General features: G+C 38.0%; 1 protein-coding gene across 1 annotated transcript in view; it reads right to left on the minus strand.

The window, feature by feature from the left end:
• LOC114633687 (lipase member N) overlaps window positions 1-10,718 on the minus strand; it is an 18,105-nt gene extending 7,387 nt beyond the window's left edge. The window contains exons 1-6 of the mRNA XM_028782291.1: window positions 10,636-10,718; window positions 9,159-9,274; window positions 8,455-8,572; window positions 5,798-5,996; window positions 3,515-3,624; window positions 981-1,117 (exon numbers count right to left, since the gene is read on the minus strand). Of these exons, the coding sequence (XP_028638124.1) occupies window positions 981-1,117; window positions 3,515-3,624; window positions 5,798-5,996; window positions 8,455-8,572; window positions 9,159-9,272 (678 nt within the window). The 5' untranslated portion in view covers window positions 9,273-9,274; window positions 10,636-10,718. The remainder of the gene's footprint in view (window positions 1-980; window positions 1,118-3,514; window positions 3,625-5,797; window positions 5,997-8,454; window positions 8,573-9,158; window positions 9,275-10,635) is intronic.
• Window positions 10,719-24,755: the final 14,037 nt, after the last annotated feature.

Below are 24,755 nucleotides of genomic sequence, written 5' to 3' on the forward strand. Positions count from 1 at the left end.
GAAGGAAGGAAGGAAGGAAGGAAGGAAGGAAGGAAGGAAGGAAGGAAAGCAAGCAGGCAGGCAGATGGACAGACAAAAAACAATTCATTCAATCAACCTTGCCCAGATGTAGATAGAAGTCAAAGCTAACCGATGACAACATATTTTGAAATAGATAGTTATTACATTACCTCTGCTCAAAGTAAACAAGGCAACGAGGCTGGTGTGTAACCTGTCATTTGGCTGTAGGAAAATATCTTCCTTGTGTGGCTCACTAATATTTTCTTTTATTCCCACAACTCCATCACAAAGCAGGGCCTTGTCTTCTTTTTATAAGAATTATTGTGATTGTTTAACTGGCTTTCTGGTTTTATTTTTGCACAAATTCATTTTTTTTACCATCATTCCAAACCCATGAGACAATATTAACAAGCTATTAATGTTATGCTTCGAGATATGCTACTTGCGGCCATGACCTTGGGTAAATAGAATTATTGCTTAAAAGTGACCGGTAAGTATTTAGATGAATACTTGAACTATAAGATATTGAGGTGTTGGAATAAATCTAGGGACTTTAATAGAGTAAGCTCTCACATGGATAAGATGTGAGTGAGGGTTTTCTAATGTCAAACATTCACAATCATATACAGTTTGAAGAAATATTCCAGTTGAACATTGTGAACTCATTGACTTGCCCAACTAAAAAGGCCATTAAAATGCTTGAGTAAATAATAAACTGGTGTAGAACTCACCTCAGCTCAAGACTACAGTGCCTCTCTGTAGGTGACTGAATTTAGTCAATTTCATACAGTACTCACAGATGCTATGACACAGATACACACACGTGCACACATGCAAGGACATCCTCATGGACTCTGATGTCTATGTATTTTGTCTAAAGTTCCTATTTCTATTTCATACAAATTAAAAAATAATGAGGATCTGTAAGACCTATATAAGATGAGATCTTGAGATAAAATTTGGCAAAACGAGGAGCCTACCTTGATTATGGATTTTGGAAGTAGAAAAAAACTGGTAAAAATGCTTGTGGGATATTTGAACGAGATCACAGGACCTAAGGCAAAATTCATTTTGATTCTTTGTGCCAGTTCTGGCATGGTGGAGAAGGCCACAAACCCTGAGAGAATAGGAGACAAGACAATCTCATCAAAATTCCATATACAGATGCAAAATTGTAATCAATGGGAGTGAGTGGGTTTCTGCATCAATGTACTTCAGCTTCCTCCTGCAGCGATCGAGGGGATGGATTGGACAGGTTCTCTGAGTTGTTCTGCCAAGATCATCTGACTTATGTTCTAGCGAGTCACAAGTCTACAGTTTTCTCTAATACTATTGCTAGACAACTTAACTCATTTAGCGGAAATGGTAGTAGCTGATGGATGGGCAATGAATGATCTGGTAAAGCAGCTACTGCCTGGTGAACTATAGAAACCTTATTTCCTGAGCACGCAAGCATGCCGGTCACCCACAATTCTAAGATGCTTGGTGAGTCATGAGGCTTCTAGAAGTAAACAGTCAGTTCACAAGACACAAACAGAGCAGTTCTTTCTACAGCTGTTTGCAAGTATTCAGCAAGTCTTTTTTTTTTTTTGTGTGCATCGTAGAGTAATATTTCACTGTTATTGTCCTTGGTGCCTTCCTGCATGTTCAAACCACACTGTTTCCAGCTTCCCAAAGTGAAAACGTTTTCCTTGGATCCACAGTGATACCAGAAAGGCTTAGGTGTCTCCATTTTCTCTCCTTTTTCTTTCAGCAGTGCCATGGTGCCCATTTATATTCTTCAGGATAAGGGTAGGGATCAGAATTGCACCTGAGGAAGCTATGGTCAATATCTAGGGGGTTTACCTTCCTAAGATGCATTGTTCTGTCTCTGCTGGAGACAGACACACAAATACTCATGGAAATACGTACTGAACTGTTAACACTGGATCATGGAAATTAGCTGAGCAACTGACTCCATCAGGTAGACAACTCGTGTTAAGAGGATGTTTAGAAATGTGTGTGAATGAGTTCTTTGGTTGTCACAATGACAGTGCACTTTATGGACATGTACATGCTAGAGTCAGGGATAGTCAACAACCTCCAAACAATGGATCCTTCCCCCATTTCAAAAGGTTTCTGGATCAAATGCAAGAAGTCTTTAACTAAAATGTCCAAGCCCAAATGTAACAGGTTGTTACAGGGTATGATGGTCTCATTTACTGTATTTCCTTTGAGGATCAGTGAGAATGTAAGTCTTGCTCGCTTTCCCAGATGCAAGTCTCATCTTTCTCCATTTATATTGTCTCCCCAGTGTCTCTGCGTCCCATGGGTGGGGTCTAACTAACCTGCTCTGACTCTATGTTCTGCATGTGTGGAGTTGTTTGGGAGATCAAGGGAGGAGAAGAACTGAACAAAAATCCCTAAACATGGCAAATGTTCAGGAAGTACTGGATATGATGTAATTACAATGTAATTGTCCAGCTTCCTTTGGTTCTCTTATTGGTATGTCAATAATCTTTTTATTTATGTTCTCACCTGCTCACTTCCTCTCCCAGGCTTGTAAAATGCCTATAAGCATAAAGAATGAGTCAGCATCTCTTTTTTGGTAATGGCAATAATGGATATACTTAAGCAATATGGAAATATTGTAAGATTCATTTTTTTTCTTGCTGTTTTACCCAACCCAAAAATGTTACAATGTTGCATGGCTGAGTCTCCTAAAGACACTTCAGTGGAAGATGAGTAACAAATTAAAAACTCTGTCTTTATTTATTTTATTTAAACGTTTATTGGGAATAAGAGCTTTGATTTCTTTTCAAAATCAGTGGAAAGTTTGGGGTAGGTGTATGACTCAGTTACCACTGAGCCCTTGGCTGGAATGTCTGAGTCACTGGGATCTAGGCCCAGTGTTACAGATAAAAACCAAAAACAAAAACAAAAAAACAATCAAATGTCTAGGAAATCATAGTATCTATGCAGAAAATAGAGAACAAGTTAAACTATTTTCATTTTTGTTTATCTAAAAGCTACTTTGTAAATATTAAATCAGGTCATAAGGCTGAGCAAGTTTTGGTGTTTCAACTCACAAAGAAATGTGACCAATAGTTTCCATTTGCTCAGTTTCCATTTGAGCCTCTCCCTTTTAATGTATTTAAATTGCACCTGGGTTGTGAGGCAGGTGTGACTGACAGGGATTCTTATCTTTTTCTGATTTGTCCTCTTGCCTTAGACTTTGTCCTCTCAGCTTAAAAGGGCACCTGGAAACCTTATGTTTAGAGTTATCTGACTGAGCTTTGGACATAAACTATTTCTGGAAACTTATGTCACCATGACATGTGTGTGACTGTGACCTAAAAGGAGGGTTGAGTTGGCCCTTCATACTCTTAGCCCCTGGACTATAGGTTTCAATATACACAGAATAGGAAGCTCTTTCTCAACACAGGACAGAGAATGAGGGGCATTCATTATAAATAGCATGTAATTACTTCGATCCAGTTTAAAGGTCTGTTAACATTAACCCTTGTAAACATACCTATTGTAGTGCCCAGTGAATGTCCAATGAAGTACAACTTCTCCTGACCTGTTTTATTCACAATGAAATCTATTATTCCAGGAAGGTCGTATTTGGCCATTTCATCAAAGCTGCAAAATGAAACAATATATAAATACATACAATATACTTTTAAAACTCAGGCACTTCCTTGGTTTCTTTTTCACATAGAAACTCTGAGCCATTTGCTTATTTGTTGTGTATAACATTATACACCCAGTTACATGTAGACAATTGCAACTTTGTATGCATTTATTCTGTTTACTTTCTGACAGCAGGAAAGGCTGCAGGACTAAGCATATTCTCTCAGGTAGGCCTTCTCCCTCCTCACATTACTCTCTGTGTCCTTTTCTTGTTATACTTCTCTTTTTTGCTACAGAATCCCCTATGGTATTGATGACTGTTATTCAATACCCATCCCTGTTGTCATTTATGATTCTGTCACTTGCTAGCTAAGTAACAGAGAAGTTGCTTAAATGTCCACTGAGAAATTAACTGTGATGTGGCTTAGATTGTGTGGAAGAGATGACTTAATTGTTAGTAGGTACTTAAACTGATATTCTCAGAGTGTGTGTGTGTGTGTGTGTGTGTGTGTGTGTGTTCAGTATCCTATAATACCAATATCAAAATCCTACGTTCACTCAGCATCCCTAGAGGAGAATAAAAAGGACCATATTACATTCAGTAGGATCAAGTAGCCCATGAACTTGCAAAATTCACACAGGAGGCATTCAATAAATTAATCCAACAAAATGTGAGAGAATTGTGTGGTACCTCACAGGGAATAGAACCAAGCATTTTGCCAATGATTAGAGATACAGAATGCTTCCATAAATTGCTCCCCTTCTCCAAAACTGGAACACTGACTATGTGTTCCTTTCCTTTTCTCTGCCAGCCCTATTGAGGGAGTGATGACTATTTTCTTTAATTTATTTTTAAATCATATAGTAATTTTTACTTATTCACACAGGGGTTATAAACACAATAAGGCAGGATGTGGGAAAGGGGATGGCACCAGAGCGTGAGTGTTCAGGCGGGTACAGATATCTTTCAGAGCAGGGTATTGGCTGGGTGAAGGTTCAGGGGACAGGTCACTATGACTCTACCTATGATTCATTTGTCCTTATCTAAGTTGGTACTATCTGCCAAGGCTACCTATTTACAAGGTCTATGACTAATCAGGCTGGTAAATTTCCACAAAAGCTGCCTGTTTACAATAGCTTATAGTTATCTGTTTCAGTGTTTATCCACTAAGTCCCAAGACTTGGTGTTAGTATACATGTATGACAGCCCTATTGCTGATTTTAGGCTTATGGCCGATTTTAGGCCTTCAGTGTATAAGCAGGGCTGCCCCTGACATTTCCTCACTTCTCTAAGTATAGAAGGGCTGTGGCGATTCTAATCTTGCGAAGGCGGGGATAGAGGCCTGACCTCCAGTAATTGAAGGAGACCTTGTAATGGCTCCGATCCCCCTGTCGTTGTCCAGTGAGGCATGAGGGCCATACCCCTCCCAATGTCTTTTTGCTGTAGAGGGGATACTTTTGACGTCAACCCCTATGCAGTCAGGCTTGTCCCTATTGGTACAAAAATGATGTGATCTCTGTCCTAAGAGCAGGACGCAAGTCAACTTGGTACTTAGGTCCTTTGGAAGAGAAGTCTATGAGGGACCAGCCTGCCCTCTTAGTGACAGTAGAAAACAATTTTACCAAAATAAGTTGTCAAAATACCAAAAGACAATCTTATTTACTGGTCATTAACATTTTAAAAACATCCTATTAGAGTTTTTCTTAAAAGGTTATGCTATATAATCTTTCTTTCTTCCCTTCTGTGAGTCTCTTTTATTCTTGTGGCTATCTATTTATTTGTTATTTGATGTTCAGTCATGTCATTTTTAACAAGGACCTAACTATGGCTGGTCTGGAATTAACAATGTAACCCAGGCTAGCCTCTAACACATGGAAATCCTCCTCCTTCCCCAGTACTGACATTAAAAGTGTGAGCTACTACACCTGCCAATATGAAATATAATCTCAGTTACAATTTTGTAAAATAAATATAACATGCACACCATTTTTCCAAAATGGATTGTCTAAGAGAAAAGATTTGAAAAAGATACCAGCAGAATTACTTTTTCTTATTGCTTTCTACTTCAGGAAATATTAGAAACCATAGTGATTTTATGACCTGAAATATGCATTAGCCACAAGTTTATATTTAAAGAAACCCCCTCCAATTTTCCAGAAACTTTACTTAGATGCAATTTACCTAAAAGCCCAGAATTTCTCTTCATTTACGGAGAGAGTTTTGTGTCTTCTTGACCAAGTGTTCCCCCGACTGTTTCCCATCCACACATCATAACCTGCATCTGCTAGAAGGAACCCGAGGCTTCCATTGGCGAAATTCTCAAGCCAGTAGGCATTGTCTGCAAACAAAGCATGCTGCATATATACAACCGGGCGGGGACCTGGGTGTGAAGGGAGAAAGCCAGAGAAATTTACATTCAGAAACATTATAAAGACACACACACACACACACACAGCACAGTCTTTTCCTCTTGTTATTAGTATATTAGTGTAGAGTATTGTATTTATATCCTGTCACTAGTATATTAGTGTGTTGTATTTATATCATCCCTGCCAGAGGATGTACGATATCATGGTGTTGATCTATTGGTGCATGAATCAGCTTCTTGACTTCTTAGGTAAATTTTAAATAGCTTCTATTTTGAGGAACATTTTACAGATCTTCTGCAAACCGAGCTTTAAATAATTAAGTAACTTTTCTAAATGGTCTCCTTTGTAATAAGTTTCAGAACAGAAACTTAAGCCTGATTGTGTCACAAGTCCAAGCCCACACCTGTGACTGTTCTCCCGTATGTATGAATTTATAGGTATCACTTCATGATGGCTTGATTTGCAGTTTTTTAGTCGTACCATAGGTACAAATCAATATGTGTCCAATATAAACCATACTTTGATTGTGGTTGTAATGTTTTCCCAGGCTAGCCAGAGCGATATGATACTTTTTCGAGATGCCACACAGACTTCCCCTCCTAGACAGCCATGAGATCACAAGCACACAATGCTACAGTATATTGTGGCTTTGAACTATAATTAATTAGGTATATTAAACAATTTTTTTCTCCTGATATTTTCACTTTATATTGGATTTATTAGTGCATTATCCCATTCTTTGTTGATTAGCATCTGCATGCATGTCTTGGAAGAGGCTTACAACAATGCAAAATTTTTGATGTTTAATGCAGTTCTTTATTAGTTTTAAGGAGAAAGAGGAGCTACATGTAAGTAGGCACAGATTAGGTCCTTGCTGGATTTTCATCCTGTTCTTCAGCTTGTGCTCACAGAGCAGGGGACATTTGCAAATTCTGAAAGCAGAGTAAACTCTGGCCATCCTTCCACTCAGCCCCAAGTTTCTGAGGGACAGACTACTCAGTGGAATGGGAGGAAGCCAGGTTGTCGATTAAAACACAACAAAATAACAACAACGGCAAAACTAGCACTGTAATTTAATGACTAAAAGTGCAGTCAGGCTGGTCAGACTGCCCACATTTAAATTCTGTTCTTGTCACCTGTTATTTAAGTGACTCTGTGTCTGTTTCAGAAGCTGTCTGGTCTTGTTGTCTTTAAATGGTTATAGTTAGTGTTGCTGAGAACTTTAAATGATTAAAAATGTGCAGAGTGACACAGCTAATAAATGGTTTTGAACTTAATAGCTTTCCAAATTGTTCTCTCTTTAAAATTATTCCTATAAAATTCTTCTCCCCATAGCTTTTTAATCCCTCAAGTTTGTTGTCTGATTTAATAAAGACAAAACTAAAATCAATCAATCAATCAATCAATCAATCAAACAAACAAAACAAACAAAACAAGCAAGATCCAAGATGTTCTTCTAATTTGAAATGAAGGTGACAGTGCATTATTTTTAATATAACCATCTCCTAAAATAGATATTCCATTATTCCATTACGATAAGATCCAAGATGTTCTTATAATTTGAAATGAAGGTGACAGTGCATTATTTTTAATATAACCGTCTCCTAAAATAGATATTCCATTATTCCATTACGATGTGTCTATTGGTTACTTGACATTTAAATCTAACATGAAAAGCTATATTTTGTCCATATAGCACTCTGAGTTTTCATTTGGGAGCTCTTGAGTCAATTATTTCTTTTTTAGAGGAGCAGAATGTAGCACACTGTGATTCTGGTGGTTTGGACTACCCCTGAATACGTATGGTAGGAAAGAGGCTACAGGACCAACCTGGTAAACAGGGACCAATAAACAGGGTACCCATGATCCTTTGCAAAGCTTTTGTTTACACTTATTTCATCCTTAGCATAGGCTGGGTGCAGTTAGCTTTCCCCTTTAGAGTGTAGCTTTCATGCTTTTGCATGTTTGGTTCCTCTTTCTAGGATCTGGATCTTTTCAACACCACACCACACTCTTTCATTTCACAAACTCCTTTTGATGATGGATGCCTGAAATACCTTGTCATCCAACTGACAAGGTATTGTCAAGGTATTGGTAAGAGAAGAGACCCAGTGTTTCTAGAGGAATCAGAGGAGGAACCTTTGGGTATTCCATGGAAGTCAACTTCATTCCAGCTAGCAAGCCTCCTTCTAATAGTGAAGAGACTTTTTTCCAAAAAGCCAGTAATGAGTTGATAAAAGTAGATTCCACTTTGGCATTCACATATAGGAATCAAGCATGGTTTTCCCCAGAAAGGTCTGTTTTGTTCTTTGAGTCTTTAGAAAAGTGGAGGGAAAAGAATGAGCTTCCTCATTAGCCATTGATATAGTAACTTAAACTGAATTAGACAACCCTGTCTCTCTCCTGGTAAATAGCTAGCACTAAATTTCAGTCATGTACCTTTCTCCCCAAAAGATATATCTCCTGTACCTGTCTGCCCAGTCTTCGCTCTCCCATAGGGAATCCTGTTGATGCCAAGAATGTATCCATCTGCAGTGGTGACATCATACTCTTCACTGGGGTAGCCATTGTACAAGATTATTTCACTCTGTAGTAGACATAGAGTTATTTGTAACTCCTCTACTCAGGAAACACCATACAAAACTAGACAAAGTGATGAACAAGTTAATGGGGGTAGATGATATGAAATCTATAGCTGTAGGTAGTTATAAGATTAAATTTATTATGTAAGTCATTATATAAAAATAAACAAATACTGGAAAGTATCTACTAAAATATTGGGGGTGGGTATTTAGCATTGATTTTTCTGACAAGGTTATATTTCCTTGCTACTTGCTTTTTGACTCTCCTCTAGGCTTTAGAGATGGTAAAATTCCATGCTCATAGAATTCTGGCATGAAATATCCAAATGGCTTTCAAAGCATGAATTTAAAAGGGATATAGATAGATAGATAGATAGATAGATAGATAGAGATATGACATAATACATTCTGCCTTTTATGGCTATAAAGAAACAGTCATTTAGTCAAAGGAGCTGATTTACCAGCTTGACACATAAAAATGTTGCAAATTGTTTCTCTTAGCCAAGAGTTTTGCCACAGGAGAGCTGGACCTTTGAGAATCTTACCACCCACTAATCCATTTTTCTTCAAAGTAGTTTGTAGGAGACTTACAGCATTCATCCACACTTCGGGATTCACTTTATTTTCAAAATCCAAGAATCCACCAGTGCTTAAAGTTCCACGTATCAAACAAGCTGTTATTAAAAATAGCCACATCACAGGCATGCCTGGCACAAGACATTTAATGTTCATGGGTTAATCTTCTTCATCTATTTAGAATTAAAATAGGAAGGGCGGAGTGACAGCAGGGAAGGCTGGTGCTTTACGGAAGAACCAAATACAGGTGAAGTTACTTGGACTCTCATCTACTGCAGTGAACGTGGCCCTTTCACGGTGTATTTTGCTTAAGTTTTTTTGATGACTTTGTCTTTGTTCAGCTGCTAATTTAGAAGACAAGTTTTGACATCAAGGCAAATTAAACAGTGCAGTCGTCTGTGTCCCTGCCTTTCAGCCCAGAGAGCAAAGCAGAGACAATGAACAGATGGAGTTTTCCCGAACTCATCCCATTTGCCGTCAGTTTCTAGGGATGTGACACTTCCCCAAACATTTCCCAAAGTTCTGCCTTGCACGTTTCCACATGCAGCCGTATTCCACTACCAAGGTTTCAAAGATCACATCTTCAAAGACAGGCCACCACCCACCACCGTCTGAGCAATCAGACGGCTGCTGCTAATGTCAGCCAGCCCGTACATTTCCACCTCTCCACACACACGCTGCTTCCTGACTGTGGCTAAGGATGCTAACCGCTTTGTGTCTTAGTTCTTTGTTAGTAGCAATAAGATAATAACATCATGACTTTCCTCACAGTGTGACCTTGAGAATGAGAGGACACAACAGACACAGTACAGTGCTACAGTGTAAATTCCTTAGAAAGGCATCTATTTTCTTACTGTTAGAATAAAATGCTGACACAAGAAATTCATTACTATATCCAATTAATGTTTAAATTTTAAAAGCACCCTTTTCTGTTTATTCATATAGGTTTACATACATGCTACATCTACTCTAAAAATCCTATCTGTGAATGTTATATATAATTTAAAAACTGAAACTAATAATAGTATCTATTGAATCCATCCAAGACAAAGTCTTCAATGTCTAAGTTACATTACTTTTTTAAAAAACAATTATTTATTTTATGTATAGGAGTACACTGTTGCTGTCTTCAGACATACCAGGAAAGGGAGACACATCCCATTACAGATGGTTGTGAGCCACTATGTGGTTGCTGGGAATTGAACTCAGGACCTCTGAAAGAGCAGTCAGTGCTCTTAAACTACTGAGCCATCTCACCACCCTCCTAAGTTACATTAGTTAAATATAGAAAGGCTCCATAAATTTGTTATTAATAGTATCCTCACTGACAAGTAGCTAAGCAAAGGCTTCAACACACTTAAAATCTGCCCAAGGTCACAGAACCACCAGGTGATGTGTCTAGGATGGGCATACAGACAGTCTTACTGCAGAGCCCTTGCACCTGATTGCCACTTTCCTCTGCCTCCTGGTTGAGACGAATCTCCATTCTTACCTAGTTAGGTGAGCGACGCCTGTCCAGAGGACTTCTGAACTTTTGCTTTTGACATCAGGCTGAAGAGTGAGCTATGGCTGCAGTGACAGTTAGAAGCTAGAGAAGTGACAAACAGGAAGTTGGTGGAAATGAGGAAACCTTGGAAAATGACACGCCTAAGGCGGCTCCCTAGCGCACCAAATGCATGATGCACTTGTAGGTTGGGAAATAGTGGTAGATATGATGCCAAGGAATCAGTTTGGCTGACTCACTGATGTTTGCAGCTCCGGTCTGTCATTGTCGGGAAGAATCAGCAACATTTTCATACAAGTATTTCAAGTAGGGAAGCAGAATGTGTTCAGAATCCCACTGGACAAAAATAAGAGATAACAGCATCTCCTTTCTTAAACCTACAGCATCACAGTGAGAATCCATAGAAACAATGTATGAAAGTACTGGCATTGGCTGAGTAGTATGCAGGGAAGCGCCTGACTGTGAGTCAGTTGAGGTGCAATCTAATTCTTGACGTTAGAGCAGGGGGAGTGTGGTAGAGCAAATTCACCCACATGTCAGAGGACGTTGACCTAGAGTGAACTCTGGCAGCAATCAATTTGATTGTGGATCTAGAAACCCTTTAACTTCGTTCTTAAGGAAGGCAGATATGGATGCCTACAAAGCTGAGGACACTTTAGCTCTAAATTCCACACGCGTGACGCACAGGGGAGGTATATGTGCTGCATCCTTCTGTTCTTTTGGTACAGGCATTCCTGTTTGAATCCCAAAATCCTTTCAGAAATAAAACTATTATCTATATTTGTCCAAATCCTAGGATCCATTTCAGTTGAATAGGAAATTTCATGCCGATTACACAAATCTGAAATAAAAGGTGAGCCTCAGCTTGTTGGAACAAGAACTTACTCACTAGTCCGCATTCATTTAGGCTTTGATGAAAAATTCAAACCTGCTTTGTTCTGATTGACAGAATGATGGCAGAGATAGGTGCCCTTGTTTGAAATGGCTCATATCTTTGGACAATTAACCAATACTTTTGACAAATTTGTTTTGGGCTATTCGGAAAGTTCTAGAATGCACAATGTTGTTTTACTGTTGATTTGTTGTTATGCCTTCAAACAACAAAGCAACACTAATAACGACAACAACATTGACCTTCCCAGAACTTGCCAAAAAAATCCATAGAAGTTTGAACTAGTCTCCAAAATATTTTCCTCTTTGACTTATATTTTAGTAATCTGGGGAATTCTTCTTGTTGTTTTGCTTGTAGAGAAACAATATCATGCCAAATGAATTCAGATGATCTTTTTGGAAATAGCTTATCATTCTTCTTATATAATCTTACTATTTTAATAAGTATTTGATATATAATCAATTATATATTATATCCTTTTTAGTAGTGTTTATGATACTTTCTGTAAGTATTAATAGAATAATGAGTACTGTATAATACTAAATATAGTTAGATAATTCAATAATATTGATCTTGATTAAAATGAACTGAATTGAAACATCTTTCTTTCCTATGAAATATGAAATAATAGCTAGCCTCTGATTTTTAGAAGTTCAATTTTTTTTTGTTTTCTCTACAGCTAGATGATATGACAGCTATAAAGTAATGGTAAGTGAAAATGTAAATTAAGAGGCAATATTTAGGAAGAAATATATTTCTGATATCTTCATCAAAGAATCCTATCATAGCTCAGAAAATTGTTTAAGGAGTACTGACATACATTGATCAAAATTGGTGAAAACTTTATATATCTACATATGCCCCAAGATGATATTGGTTTGAGTGGAAATCTTGTTAGCCTAAAATTCATATTGCCTTACCTCTGACTCAAGGCTTTTTAGTTTTTTTTTTTAACATATTACTTTGTGTCAAAGGGTCATCATGGTATCTTTATAACTATAATTCAAAGTTAAAAGTCTTATGTCTCATTCACATAACACAATAAAAAGTAATGGAAATTTTGAAAATTTAAATATGAAACTCAATGTATTTGAGATAAATTTTCTCTAGAGTTAGAACTCATAAGGTCATATTCTATTTTGTGGAGTTGGATTTGGTTAATATGTCTAATTTATTTGTATCCTAAAAATCAGAAAGGGCTCAAGAGTAGCATAGATATGCATAAATGTGGATGTGTATGCACATAGATGCTTAATTAGCATACTTAGTGAAAAAATATTTTAAATTACATATTAGAATTTTATTTCTCCACCCGTCATATAAAGCAAAGTTGGTAATGCTCTTGATTTATAAAATAAAGAATTACCTTGAGCCAGCCTAACAAAATGACACTTTCAAAAGTGTTAGCAACAATAAATCTGTTTCTCCACCACTAAATTACATATATTTTCAAAAATAGTACAGCTATGATAGAGAGAAGAAAGAAGTTCAGAAAGACAAATTAATCATACATAATAAGAATGTTAAAGCTTTTTTGAAGAAGCTGTAGCATAATCTAGCTGAAAACATATCCATCGCCCTATAAATGATCCTTGGGAAAAACTCACATTTAAAGAGGAGTGAGGGCCAAAGGTGCTGGTGGCAGACCTTGGTAGCACTCATGACTTAGCGACTTAGCACAGGCTCAGGATGTGCTCATGGCAAAGGTCAAAGCTTTGTGAAAGGAAGAACTATCCTCCTCCACCTCCAAGTAGGTTCACCTGCCTACCTTGCTTAATGCATACAATTTATGTATGACATTCTCCACAGCTCATTTGCATTTGAATTCTTTTACTCAGTGTATTCCAATGGAGGTTCTGCCCACTGGACTCCAAGTACACAGAATACTTACTTAGCCAGTAATTTTGTTCACAGTCTCACCCCCTTTCTGTGATGAATGAAATAATGACATACGCAGAGAGATGACACGAGTTTCTTTGTTATATGTTATCTTTTATAAGTTCATATTTTATTCTGTAAAATTACTGAGACACCTTCTTGAACAGTCCTTAGTGTCCCCAGAAATAAGCATGTTTAGTGTCAGATTACCTATTTTATCCCTCCCCACCCAACAGTGCTATCAAAACTGTTGTGTAAGGGAATGAATGGATGAGCCAGAAAAGGAGGCTTATTGACTAAGAATGGATAATGCTTTATTGAGAAGTTCCTATGAGTCAGGCATCTTACTTTGATAGTCTACCAACTTGGCCACGATTGCTCCTGAATCTTTCTGCTTTTAAACATTTCAGTGAAAAATTGTTCTTAACACTATCACTATAGTATTTAACAGAGGAGGGAAATTTGTAGTCAAAACAAACCAATTGCGTTTTATGGTTTAACAAAGTAAACCTTATTTCAATACACAGCATTGATTATTACTACAGTGAAAGAGTTCAACTTGATAGCATTCATTTCTTTTATCCTTGTAACAAGTGACTACCAGGACATGGTCCATGGACCGACCGACCAACCAACCAACCAACCAACCAACCAACCAACCAACCAACCAGAAAAACCCCAAACAACAACAGCAACGATAACCCCTAACTCCTAAACCAAACCAAAGCAGTGGTGTGGATGTCAGGAAAGAGAATAACTTATTTATTGTTGGTCAGAGTGAAAACTGTCTTAGCAACTATGAAAATAAATTTGGAGATGCTTCATACATCTAGAAATAGATCTGCTGTATCCAGCTATACAATTCTTGGACATATTACTAAAGTTATCCATGTCTTACTTCAGAAATACTTGCTAATCTATGTTCATTTGTGCTCCATATCCAAGACGTAGAAGCTGCTTAGATGCCCACTGATGAGTACATAATGCAAATACAGTACTCATACACAAAGGACTATTATTCAGCTGCTCAGAAAACAATGAATTATGAAAATTTCAGATAATGGATGGATCTGGAAGCCATCAATCCTGAGTGAGACATGCCAGGCACAGGAAGATAAATGCTGTATACTTTCTCTTATAGGTAGATGCTAGCTCTGAAACTTTAGATCTGTATATTTAAATTTGAGCACCCATGGAGATCAGTAAACTGGCAGGGAGCAATGAGTGGGGGAATTTCAAAGGAGGATGATGATACACAAGTAATATGAAGGAAGAATGGAGAAATAAGAATGACTGGGGAGGATGAGAGGAAGAATGGCAGGGTACAAGAAGGAGCCTGGAGAATGGTAATTACCATAAAGGCCTTTGAGAAGTTCACATGGAAAACTAGCACTATAGACTCTCACTAAAGTATATACATATGTATAGTACATGTATATATGTGTACATCAATTCATATGTGTGCATAAATAATATACATAAGATAATTTAAATGAACTTACAAAATACTAGGGAAAGAGTGCTCTTTCCAGATACCATAGAGCATAATATAAGAAGCCCAGTTCTAGGAGTGGGTTATTTATTTTGGAGTTATTGGTCAGTGGAGTCCTGAAGACTTCCAAACATTAGACTATTGCTATTGTTTTTAGTTACTATCCATAACTTGATGATGAGACCCTACTACTAAATATAGAACACAGTTGAATCATGGAACATGGAGAAATCAAGTTAGTGTCAGTCTGGAAGCTGTGTCTCTATGGTGTAGCTTTTATGGTGCCAGAGGATGCTACATATATTAATAAAAGAGGAAATACAATAATGAGTCTTACATGAGCTACCTAACAACTCTACTGACAGAATGTGCCAGTTTGTGCAATAGTGGCACAAACATCATAGAGACAACCAACGAGTATCTGATTGATTTAAATCCTGTGTTACAAGATGAAACCCATATCACATACCATTATTAGGCCAAAACATGTGGCTGGATAAATCATAGGCCCTAGAAGAAAGCCTGTTATTAATACTCTGCTTTATGGACAAGATATTAAACTGACTCCTCATAATTTATGATTATACCTATTAATTAGTACATCTCTCAATCTTTAACCAAAAAGCTTCTTTTTGCAGTAGGTGGCAATACTTATAAAACAAAGAAACAGAATTTGAACAAATGACAAAATATTCATTGTGATTAAACTGGCTTCATGCCTGAGATCTAGGAAGCAAAGATGGTTCTGTGAATCAATATATTTCATATATGATATAAATATTTATTATTATTATTCATTGTTATTATAATGAAAGGGATTTTGACAAAGTCTTAACAACCTTTCTTGATAACAACTTCAAATAAATTAAATGAAGAAGGAGTATACTTTAACATAATAAAAACTGAATACAACAAACCTGTAGTCAATTATACTAAGTGGGAGAAACTGAAAGGATTCCCACTAAAATTAACAATGAGATGAAACTGTTCAATATTTGTACTTTTATTCAGGATAGTGCTTGAAGTTACAGATAGGGAAATAAAATAAAAGAAGGAATTTCAGGAACTAAAATAGAAAGGAAAGAAATCAGAATACCCTTATGTTCAGTCAAAATGATCCTATTCATAAGCAATTCTAAAGATGCTCTCAGAAAATTTAGAATTGATGAACACTTTTAACAATTAAGAGAATATAAATTGACAATACAATAGTATCACCATATACAATACATTGTACAATAATCAATACTTTTCTAAAATATCAGTAATGACAATTTTGATAAGGACATCATGGGTGGGGAACCCATTTATGATAGTCCCCAACACAAAAGAAGACAAAGCCCAATCATAAACAGAGAAAGATTTCTGCAGTGAAGATTTTACACTGAAAAAGGAAATAGAAAAAGACACTGACAGATGGAAAGTCCTCCCAAGCACACGGTTAAGCAAAAATTTCATTCTAAAAGTGTTTATGTTGCCTAAGCAATCTACAGATGTCAATGCACTCTTCATCAAAATTCCAATGATAATTGTTTACAGAAATGGAAAATGTTTTCAAAATTCATGTGGGAAATTCAAAATACTCAAAATAGCCATGCAATCCCGAGGGGAAAATAGTAATGCTAGAGTTTTCACCATATTTGATTTCAAGTTATTCTATGGAGCCATACTAAGAAAAGCAGAATGGTACTGGTACCAAAACAGACACATGATTAAAAGGAATATAGGCTCCAGTTGCAGTCAGTTGGTTTTGACAAAGAGGACAAAATATCCATTGGAGAATAAAGAATTGTTTTTCTTGAAGAAATGTTATTGAGAAATCTGGGTATACATATATAGAAGAACAAAGCTAGAGCAATTCAAAGTGGAAGTCCTTCATGTAGGATATAAAACCTAAACATTCAGAAGAAAACACAGGGAAAAGAATTCAAATAAAAACATACACAAATACCCTTTGAAAAGGACTCCAAGAATTGACAATTGGATAGTATGAAATTTAATAAACTTCTGCACAGCAGAAGAGACCATTAGTGAAGAAATAGATAAACTAAAGAACGGGGAAAAGCTTTGCTAGATAAAAATGGGACAGAGAATTAACTCCTAGATATGTGGAGAGCTCAAAATACGGAACACCAAGAAACCAAACAGTCAAATCAATAACGTCACCAAGGAAGTGAACAGAGAGTTTTCAAAAGACAAGTGGACTCAAAACCATATAAAGCAAACATTCACTCAAGAAATACAATTAAGGAAACACAAATTAAAATTAAATTGATATCCTATGTCATCTGAATCAGAATCACTGTTAATAAAACAAAATAAATCAAAAACAAATAACAAGTTCTGGTGTGATGTGGAGAAAATATAATTCTTACACTTTGTTGGTACTAACAGAAATTAGTCTAGGAAATGTAAAAAGAAGTATGGAGGTTCCTCAGTAAGCCAAAAAGTATCATAAGATTGAGACATTGCTGGGTATAAATATGAAGTACTTTAATATGACCCATAAATACTTACACATCTGTATTTGATTTCAGCACCATTTACACTAGCCAGATTATAGAGTCAGCCTGGATGTCTTTAAAGAGATGATGGCCAAAAAAAAAAAAAAAAGAAAATCAAATATGTACACAATGGAGTTATATTCAGCCAGAATAAACAAAGAAAATTGTTGTCTGAAAGAAAGTAGATGCAAATGGAATTCATAACATTAAGTAAAACAGAACCAGAAAGACAAATGTTACAAAAATTCCCTCCCCTATGGATTCTATATTTTATATAGGTACCTAGCATTGGTATTTTTTTCATTAAAGTATAAACAAAACTGTCTGGAGGAATAATGGAAATTAGCAGAGGGGGAAGAAAAATAATGATTCTATAAGGATGAGTACAATAAAGTATTCTATATACTTGTATCTTTCTATATGAACCACCTGAGTCTGGACAATGAATACATACTGATAAAAGAATTTAATTTCAAATAAAACACATGTAGTAAGGTGGTAAGATTCAGAGACCAGAGAAAAGAGAGTAGGGGGAAAAACTTAGGAATAACAACCCATCTCCACAACTAGAGGCAATGTTTCTCCCATGTGGAAATAATGTTGAGAATTGCAACAAACTCTGTTGGTACAGAATCTGGCAAAGGTCCAGGTTAAATCTAACTAGGTAAAAGGTCTGAGATAAGACTTTGAAGAACCCATTTGCACCTCCCAGCTCATTCCCAGGATGCAATGGCTGAGAGCTATATTGCAAAGGGACCTATTGTGTGGATTAAGATGTCACAGAGACTAGGGGAATGACCAACCAATGACTGGCCCAACTTGAGTTCTCTCCCATGTCAATCCATGACACTATTAATGATACTCTGTTATGCTTGCAGACAAGATCCTAGCATAAGTGTCCTATGATAGGCTCCACCTAGAAGCTGACCCAAATAGATGTAGAGACCCACAGCCAATCATTAGTTGGAGCTCAGGAAGTTTTGTGGAAGAGTTGGGGAAGGATTGAGCGGCTCAAATAGGATAGAGATTCCACAAGAAACCAACAAAGTCAATTAACCTGGACCCTTTAGGGCTCCCAGAGACTGGACCACTGGCCAAACATTGTACAAGAACTGGACCTACGCTCCCTGTATATATGTAGCAGATGTGCAGCTTGGTCTTCATATGGATTCCCCCAACAACTGGAACAGGTGTTGTCTCTGACACTGTTGCCCACCTGTGGATCCTGTCTCTTTACCTAGGCTGTCTTGGATGGCCTCAGAGGGAAAGGATATACCTACTTCTGGAGTGACTTGAGGTGTCAGGGTGGGTTGGTGTAGGAGGGGCTAAGGTGGGAGGAATAAGGAGAGGGAGAGGGAGAGGAAAAGGAAGAGGAGGAGCTACAGAGGGCAGAAATGTAGGAGGATGAAGAGCCATGCAGGTATGGAGAGCAGTTGCAGGTAACAACTTATATTTAGGTTAGCTAATTGGGAAACAACTCTAGTTGTATGGGCATATTGTTATTGAGCATTACCAAACATATAAAGCCTTTGATTAGTATTTAACCATTAGAGTCTCATTTTCCTACTGGGCCTGCATGGGTGGTGGGATGGTCTGAGCAATGCCCAGCCTAGTGGAGACAGCATGGAAGATTGGCAGAACCATCTCCCACACTGGCATCTCGTGGGTGACAGGGCTGGTGTTTCTGGCTGGCCATTTCTAGCTGCAGTGTGCACGTGGCCTCTGGCCCTGGAACAGGTTGGCTGAGCTAGGCAATGCCGCTGCAGCATAGATAGTCAGCCTGACCTACGGCTGTTTTAAATAATTACTTCAACAGGTTGGTACCCAAGAGGAAACCTCACCCTTTTCAGAGATGAAGGGGAGGAAGAGATGGGAGAGGGGGCTTGTGAGATAAAGACTGGAGGGATGGGGGATGTGATTTGGATGTAAAATGAATAAATTAATTAATTGGAAAAAGACTACTCTAGAGGGTCAGAAGCCCCTCAGTAGCCCCATCTTTTGGAATCCTATACTAAACTGTTTCAGTGAGGCACCTCTCCATAAGACCATCTTTACTTACCTGTCTTGGTGGAGTTACTTTGCCACAAACTGGGTGATCATGCTACATGGTATATAGTAGCAGTTGCATATTGAAGGGAAAAGATAATATCTCTATGCATTTAAGGAACCTGTTTACTGTGGTAGAGGGTGTGGCTAGCCACATTCAATCTTGCTTGATTGATAGGGCTAAGGGCACCATGGCTGGGGTACCTGGATCATGGAGTGAGTTCCTTTTGCCCTTTTCCAAGTGTAGAACCTTGTGACTATAGTAACTTCTCTGGGATATTCTCTTGAACAAATTTTGCCCCACATCTGAGATGTTCAGACTAAGGTTTTCTAGATAATAGGTCCATTGGAGTTGTCTGTGTTCTTTCAGCCTGTTTTTTTTTTTAAGTACTCCAATTGGGATCAATTTAATAACATTCTAATGTGACTTATTTTTCTCAAAACTCAGTGATACCACAACTGGAAGAAAGATAAGGAATGCTCAGCCATCCCTCTGCCTCTCTGGTGCACAACAACATAACGTACAAAGAGAAACTGTGCTTGAGTCAGACAACATAGGCACTTCAGTTGAAAGCAATTACCTTAGATCTTATGTTTTTCTGTTACTTTTGTTGCTTTGTTACTTTGAATTTTTCTGTTGTTAGTGATTTTTATTATTGGTATGTATGATGCTAGAGATAGAGGGCCGGCACTCACACCTTTGACTGGGTATTCTTCATTGAGCTAAACCCCTACCCCTGCTATAGCAAAACCAACTCAAAGCCTATACAGATTTTTAAGCTTTTATTCAGGAAAGGAAAAACTCCAGCTATTGATCTAACATGAATGTTAACAGCAGGACTCAGGACAGCTAGATTGACTAGCAGACAGGCAGGCAGGCAGACAGACAGACAGACAGACAAGACAACACAACACACACACACACAAACAGACACATATACACACATATACATATACACACACAGACACATGCATATACACATATATACTCGCATGCACTTGTACATGCCTGCCATATATACATACATGTGCATATACACACATAACCATACATGTGCATGTGCACACACATACAAATACATTCACACACACACACACACACACACACACACACACACACACAGTAGCAGCAGAGGGAAGTAACACATTTCCTTTTCTGTCACCACCCTCTATGTTAATGTATAACACTGACAAGCCTGAGAGTGAAGTCAGGGGATAGGTTAGGGTATGCCTGTCATTTTGGCTGCCACCCCTCTCTGTGAAGCATCTGAGCATCTGAAACTATTGTCTAACCAGATAGCAAATATTTCAGGCATGTCCTATACTAGAACAGTCAGTAAAAGAAACCATCTTAAGTAACAGAGCCAATCTCAGTCATGTCTGTGGAAACCATCATTATTGGGTATCAGCCAACACTCTCATTTTATGGGTAAGCACAGGAGATGTTTCTGAGCTCTGCTGTCTATACCACATTGACTCATATTGCTAGTGTCCCACTTCTGTGAGAACTGCAGAATCAGTGGGTCTCTCTATCAGTGAAACTGTACACATGATGTTCAAAGTTGTTCATCACAACCAATATAGTTCAAAGAGTAATAACACTGTGGTACTAGAAATACTCAACGTTGTATGACAAATTGACTATCCAAGGCAGAGCACCAGGAGAAAGCCACTTTCCACAAAACAATAGAGATATCTACTATAACAGACATGCAAAGATCAACATAGAAGTGTAAGAATATGGAAAAAATAAACTTTGACACTTCTTAAACTCCATGCATTTGTAACACTAGATCCTATGGATGTCAAAGTACATGAAATTCTCAAAAAAGAATTAAAAGTGATGATTTGTTAAAAACCTTAATGTATTATGGGTAAATACCCAAGGGATTATGGGTAAACAATGACATGAAAGAAGAAAGGCAACAAACGATATGCATGAGAACTTCAGTAAGAGGATAGAGATTTGAGGAAAGAGCCAATGAGAAATATGAGAAATCAAAACACCAAGTTTAAAAAATAAAAAATAAAAAGAATTAGTTGAACTGGGTATAGTTGCTAATGCCTGTACTCTCAGCACTTGGGTTGCTGAAGCAGAAAGATTGAAAGTTTGAAGCTAGGCTGATCTATATAAACAGTGAAACCCTATCTTCATACAAAACAACAACAAAAACAAATCAGTTGAAAACCCGGATAATAGGCCTTATTAGGCAGAACGAATGTTAGATTGTGAAAACAGATCTCTTAAACTATGTCATTCAGAGATACAGAAAACAAACAGAAATGAGTGTAGAAATCACTCCATGTCTTTGAGACACCACTCAAAGATCAAAATGTTGTACTATCAACAGACATACAAGCCGAGAGCACATAATGACTACTGAATGAAAAAAAAATAAGCAGAAAATTCCTCAGATCTTGACAGAGAGAAATGGTTACTTATGTGAAGAAGGACTTTAGACTCCCAAATAAACATAGCCAGAGTGAATTCCAGAATGAAATATAGTCAACTACTGAGAGTATATAATATAGAAAGAATTCTAAAATCTATGAGAAACAAGTGCCAACTCAAATTGAAAAGGAAATCCATCTGAGTACCATCAGAAACCACAAAGCCATGAAGGTATGAAATGGTGCATGTTAAAGTCCTTGAGAAAATATCAGCTGACATTACTATGCCCAATGAGGGTATCTCTATGAACTGAAGAATAACTAAAGACACTCCAAGAAAAGCAAGCACTAAGGTAATTTGTTCCTACTTGACTGGCCATTAAGGAGCCATAAATCAAGAAACAAAAGAAAGATAACAGCTGTCATAAAAACAAGGAAAAGAAAAAAATAATAACAGAGGAGTGGATGTTCAAATGAAATACAGAAAATGAATACTATTAATATAGTTAACCATCAAACTATAAAGATGAATGAAAAAAGAAAAGACTATTCAAAACAATTAGAAAAAACTCAACAAAATGACAGGGAAGAATCCATGTTGTTCTATGATAAATCCCAATGATGTCTTCCAATTAAAAGACACAGACTATCTGAATGTATTAAAAAAGAGGTAAAAATGTGTGTGGCTGTAGAGGTAGCTCAGTTAGTTGGGCAGTTGCCCAGCAGGCACAAAGGGTTTGATCCCCACCATTACACGACCCAAGTATGTCAGTGTGGTACACTTGTAATCCTAGCACTCAGAAGACGGGTAGGATTATACCCTAACATAATAAATATTATAGTCAACATCATAGTAATGGGGGAGGGACTGAAAGAATTTCCTCTAAGGAATAAGACAAGGACAGCTGCCCTTCCTGTTCTAGCACAAAAGTGGGAAACAGCCACCTTGCATTCATTGGTACCAGAGACAAATTCCTGAACAGTTCTAAACCAGTTCTCAACAGAGGAATCTTGAGTAGCTGAGAAACACTTAGAGAAATGTTCAACATCCTTAGCCAATCAAGGAAATGCATATCAAAACTACTATGAGATTCTATCCTACACCTGTCAGAATGGCTAAGATCAACAACAGAAGTGACAGCTCCTGCTGGTGACGTTCTAGAGCAAGTGGAGTACTCTTCCACTACTGGTGGCAAACTTGTACAGCCAGTATGGAAACCAATATGGAAGTTCTGCAGAAAATTGGGAAGTGCTCTACCTCTAGACCCATCTATACTACTCTTATGCATATCTTTGGGTACAAAGGATGATTCATCCTACCAAAAGTACAGTTGCTCAGCTATGTTCATAGCAGCTTTATTCATAATAGCCAGAAACTGGAAACAACCTAGATGTTCCTTAACTGAAGAATAGATAAAGAAAATGTGGAACATTTAAATATTTCATGACATCATGAAATTTACAGGCAATAGATGGAACTAGAAAAGATAATCCTGAGTGAGGTAGCCCAGACCCAGAAAGACAAGCATGGTGTGTAGTCACTTATAGATAGATATTAGCTGTTAATTAAAGGATAATCATGCTGCAATCCACAGACCTAGAAAGGTTAAGTAATGAAGGATCATGGGAGCACACATGGATCTCCATGGGAAGGGAAAATAAAATACATCTTGTAAGCAACTAGGGATAGATGGAGATGAGAATAGGAGGAATCAGTCAGGGCTGGGAGCGATGGTGAGAGAGAATACTGGGAAAGACAAATGGAATCGGGGCATTTAGGGCATGATATAGAAACCTACTACAGTAGAGCTCCCTGAACACTACAAGAGTGGCCATAGTAAAATCTCCTAGGAACAGGTGATATGGAGCCTGAAATGGCCATCTTCTATAACTAGGCAAGGTTCTTAGCAATAGGATTAAGACATCAACCCAGCTACCAAACCTCTGACCTACCAGCTGTCCTGCCAGTAAGACTTGCTGGGGCAATGGTGGCACAGTACTTGGCAGAGTGGCCAATCCTTGACTGGTTCAACTTGAGGCCCGTACCACAAGAGGGAGCCTGTGCCTGACACTGCCTGGAAGGTTAGGAACCAAAGGCAGGATAGCCCAGAGACCTAGGACCAAACTAAACACAACTAGTAACCCCCCCTCAAAAAAAGACAGTGAAATGATTTTTAGTGATATTCTGCTATACTCATAGATTGACGCTTAGCCCAATTGTCATCAGAGGGGTGTCATTCAATAACTGATGGTAGCAGATGCAGAGAATGGGAGAGCGGATGCGTAGGAACCATGCAGAAATGGAGGGAAAAAGTGTAGGAGCCAGGGGAGTTGAGGACACTATAAGAACAGGGCCTACCACAAATAAGCAGGGATTATAGGGGGGGCTCATAAAAACTGAAGGTATGAACATGATCTAGGTCCTCTGCATACACTTTATAGTTGTGTATCTAGGTATTCTTGCAGAACTCCCAATAATGGGGGTTGGGGATATCTCTGACTTTTGCTTGCTCTTGGGATCCTTTACCTTCTACTGAGTTGCCACATCCATCATGTTATGAGGGTTTATGCCCAGTCTTATTGTATTTTGTTAGGCCATGTTCGGTGGCTATTTAGGGCAGGGGGCTTCCCTCCCTCCCTCCCTCCCTCCCTTCCTCTCTTTCTCTCTATCTCAGAGGAGGAGGAGAAAGAGGAAGAGTAGGAGGAAGAGAAGGAGGAGGAGGAGGAAGAAGAGGAGGAGGAGGAAGAGGAGGAGGAGGGAGAAGAGGAGGAGGAGGAGGAAGAGAAGGAGGAGGAAGAAGAGGAGGAGGAGGAGGAAGAAGAGGAGGAGGAGGAAGAAGAGGAGGAGGAGGAAGAGGAGGAGGAGGAGGAAGAGGAGGAGGAGGAGGAGGAGGAAGAGGAGGAG

Source organism: Grammomys surdaster, unplaced genomic scaffold (genome assembly GCF_004785775.1).
Source record: "Grammomys surdaster isolate TR1022 unplaced genomic scaffold, NIH_TR_1.0 725, whole genome shotgun sequence".
NCBI classification, from domain to species: domain Eukaryota; kingdom Metazoa; phylum Chordata; class Mammalia; order Rodentia; family Muridae; genus Grammomys; species Grammomys surdaster.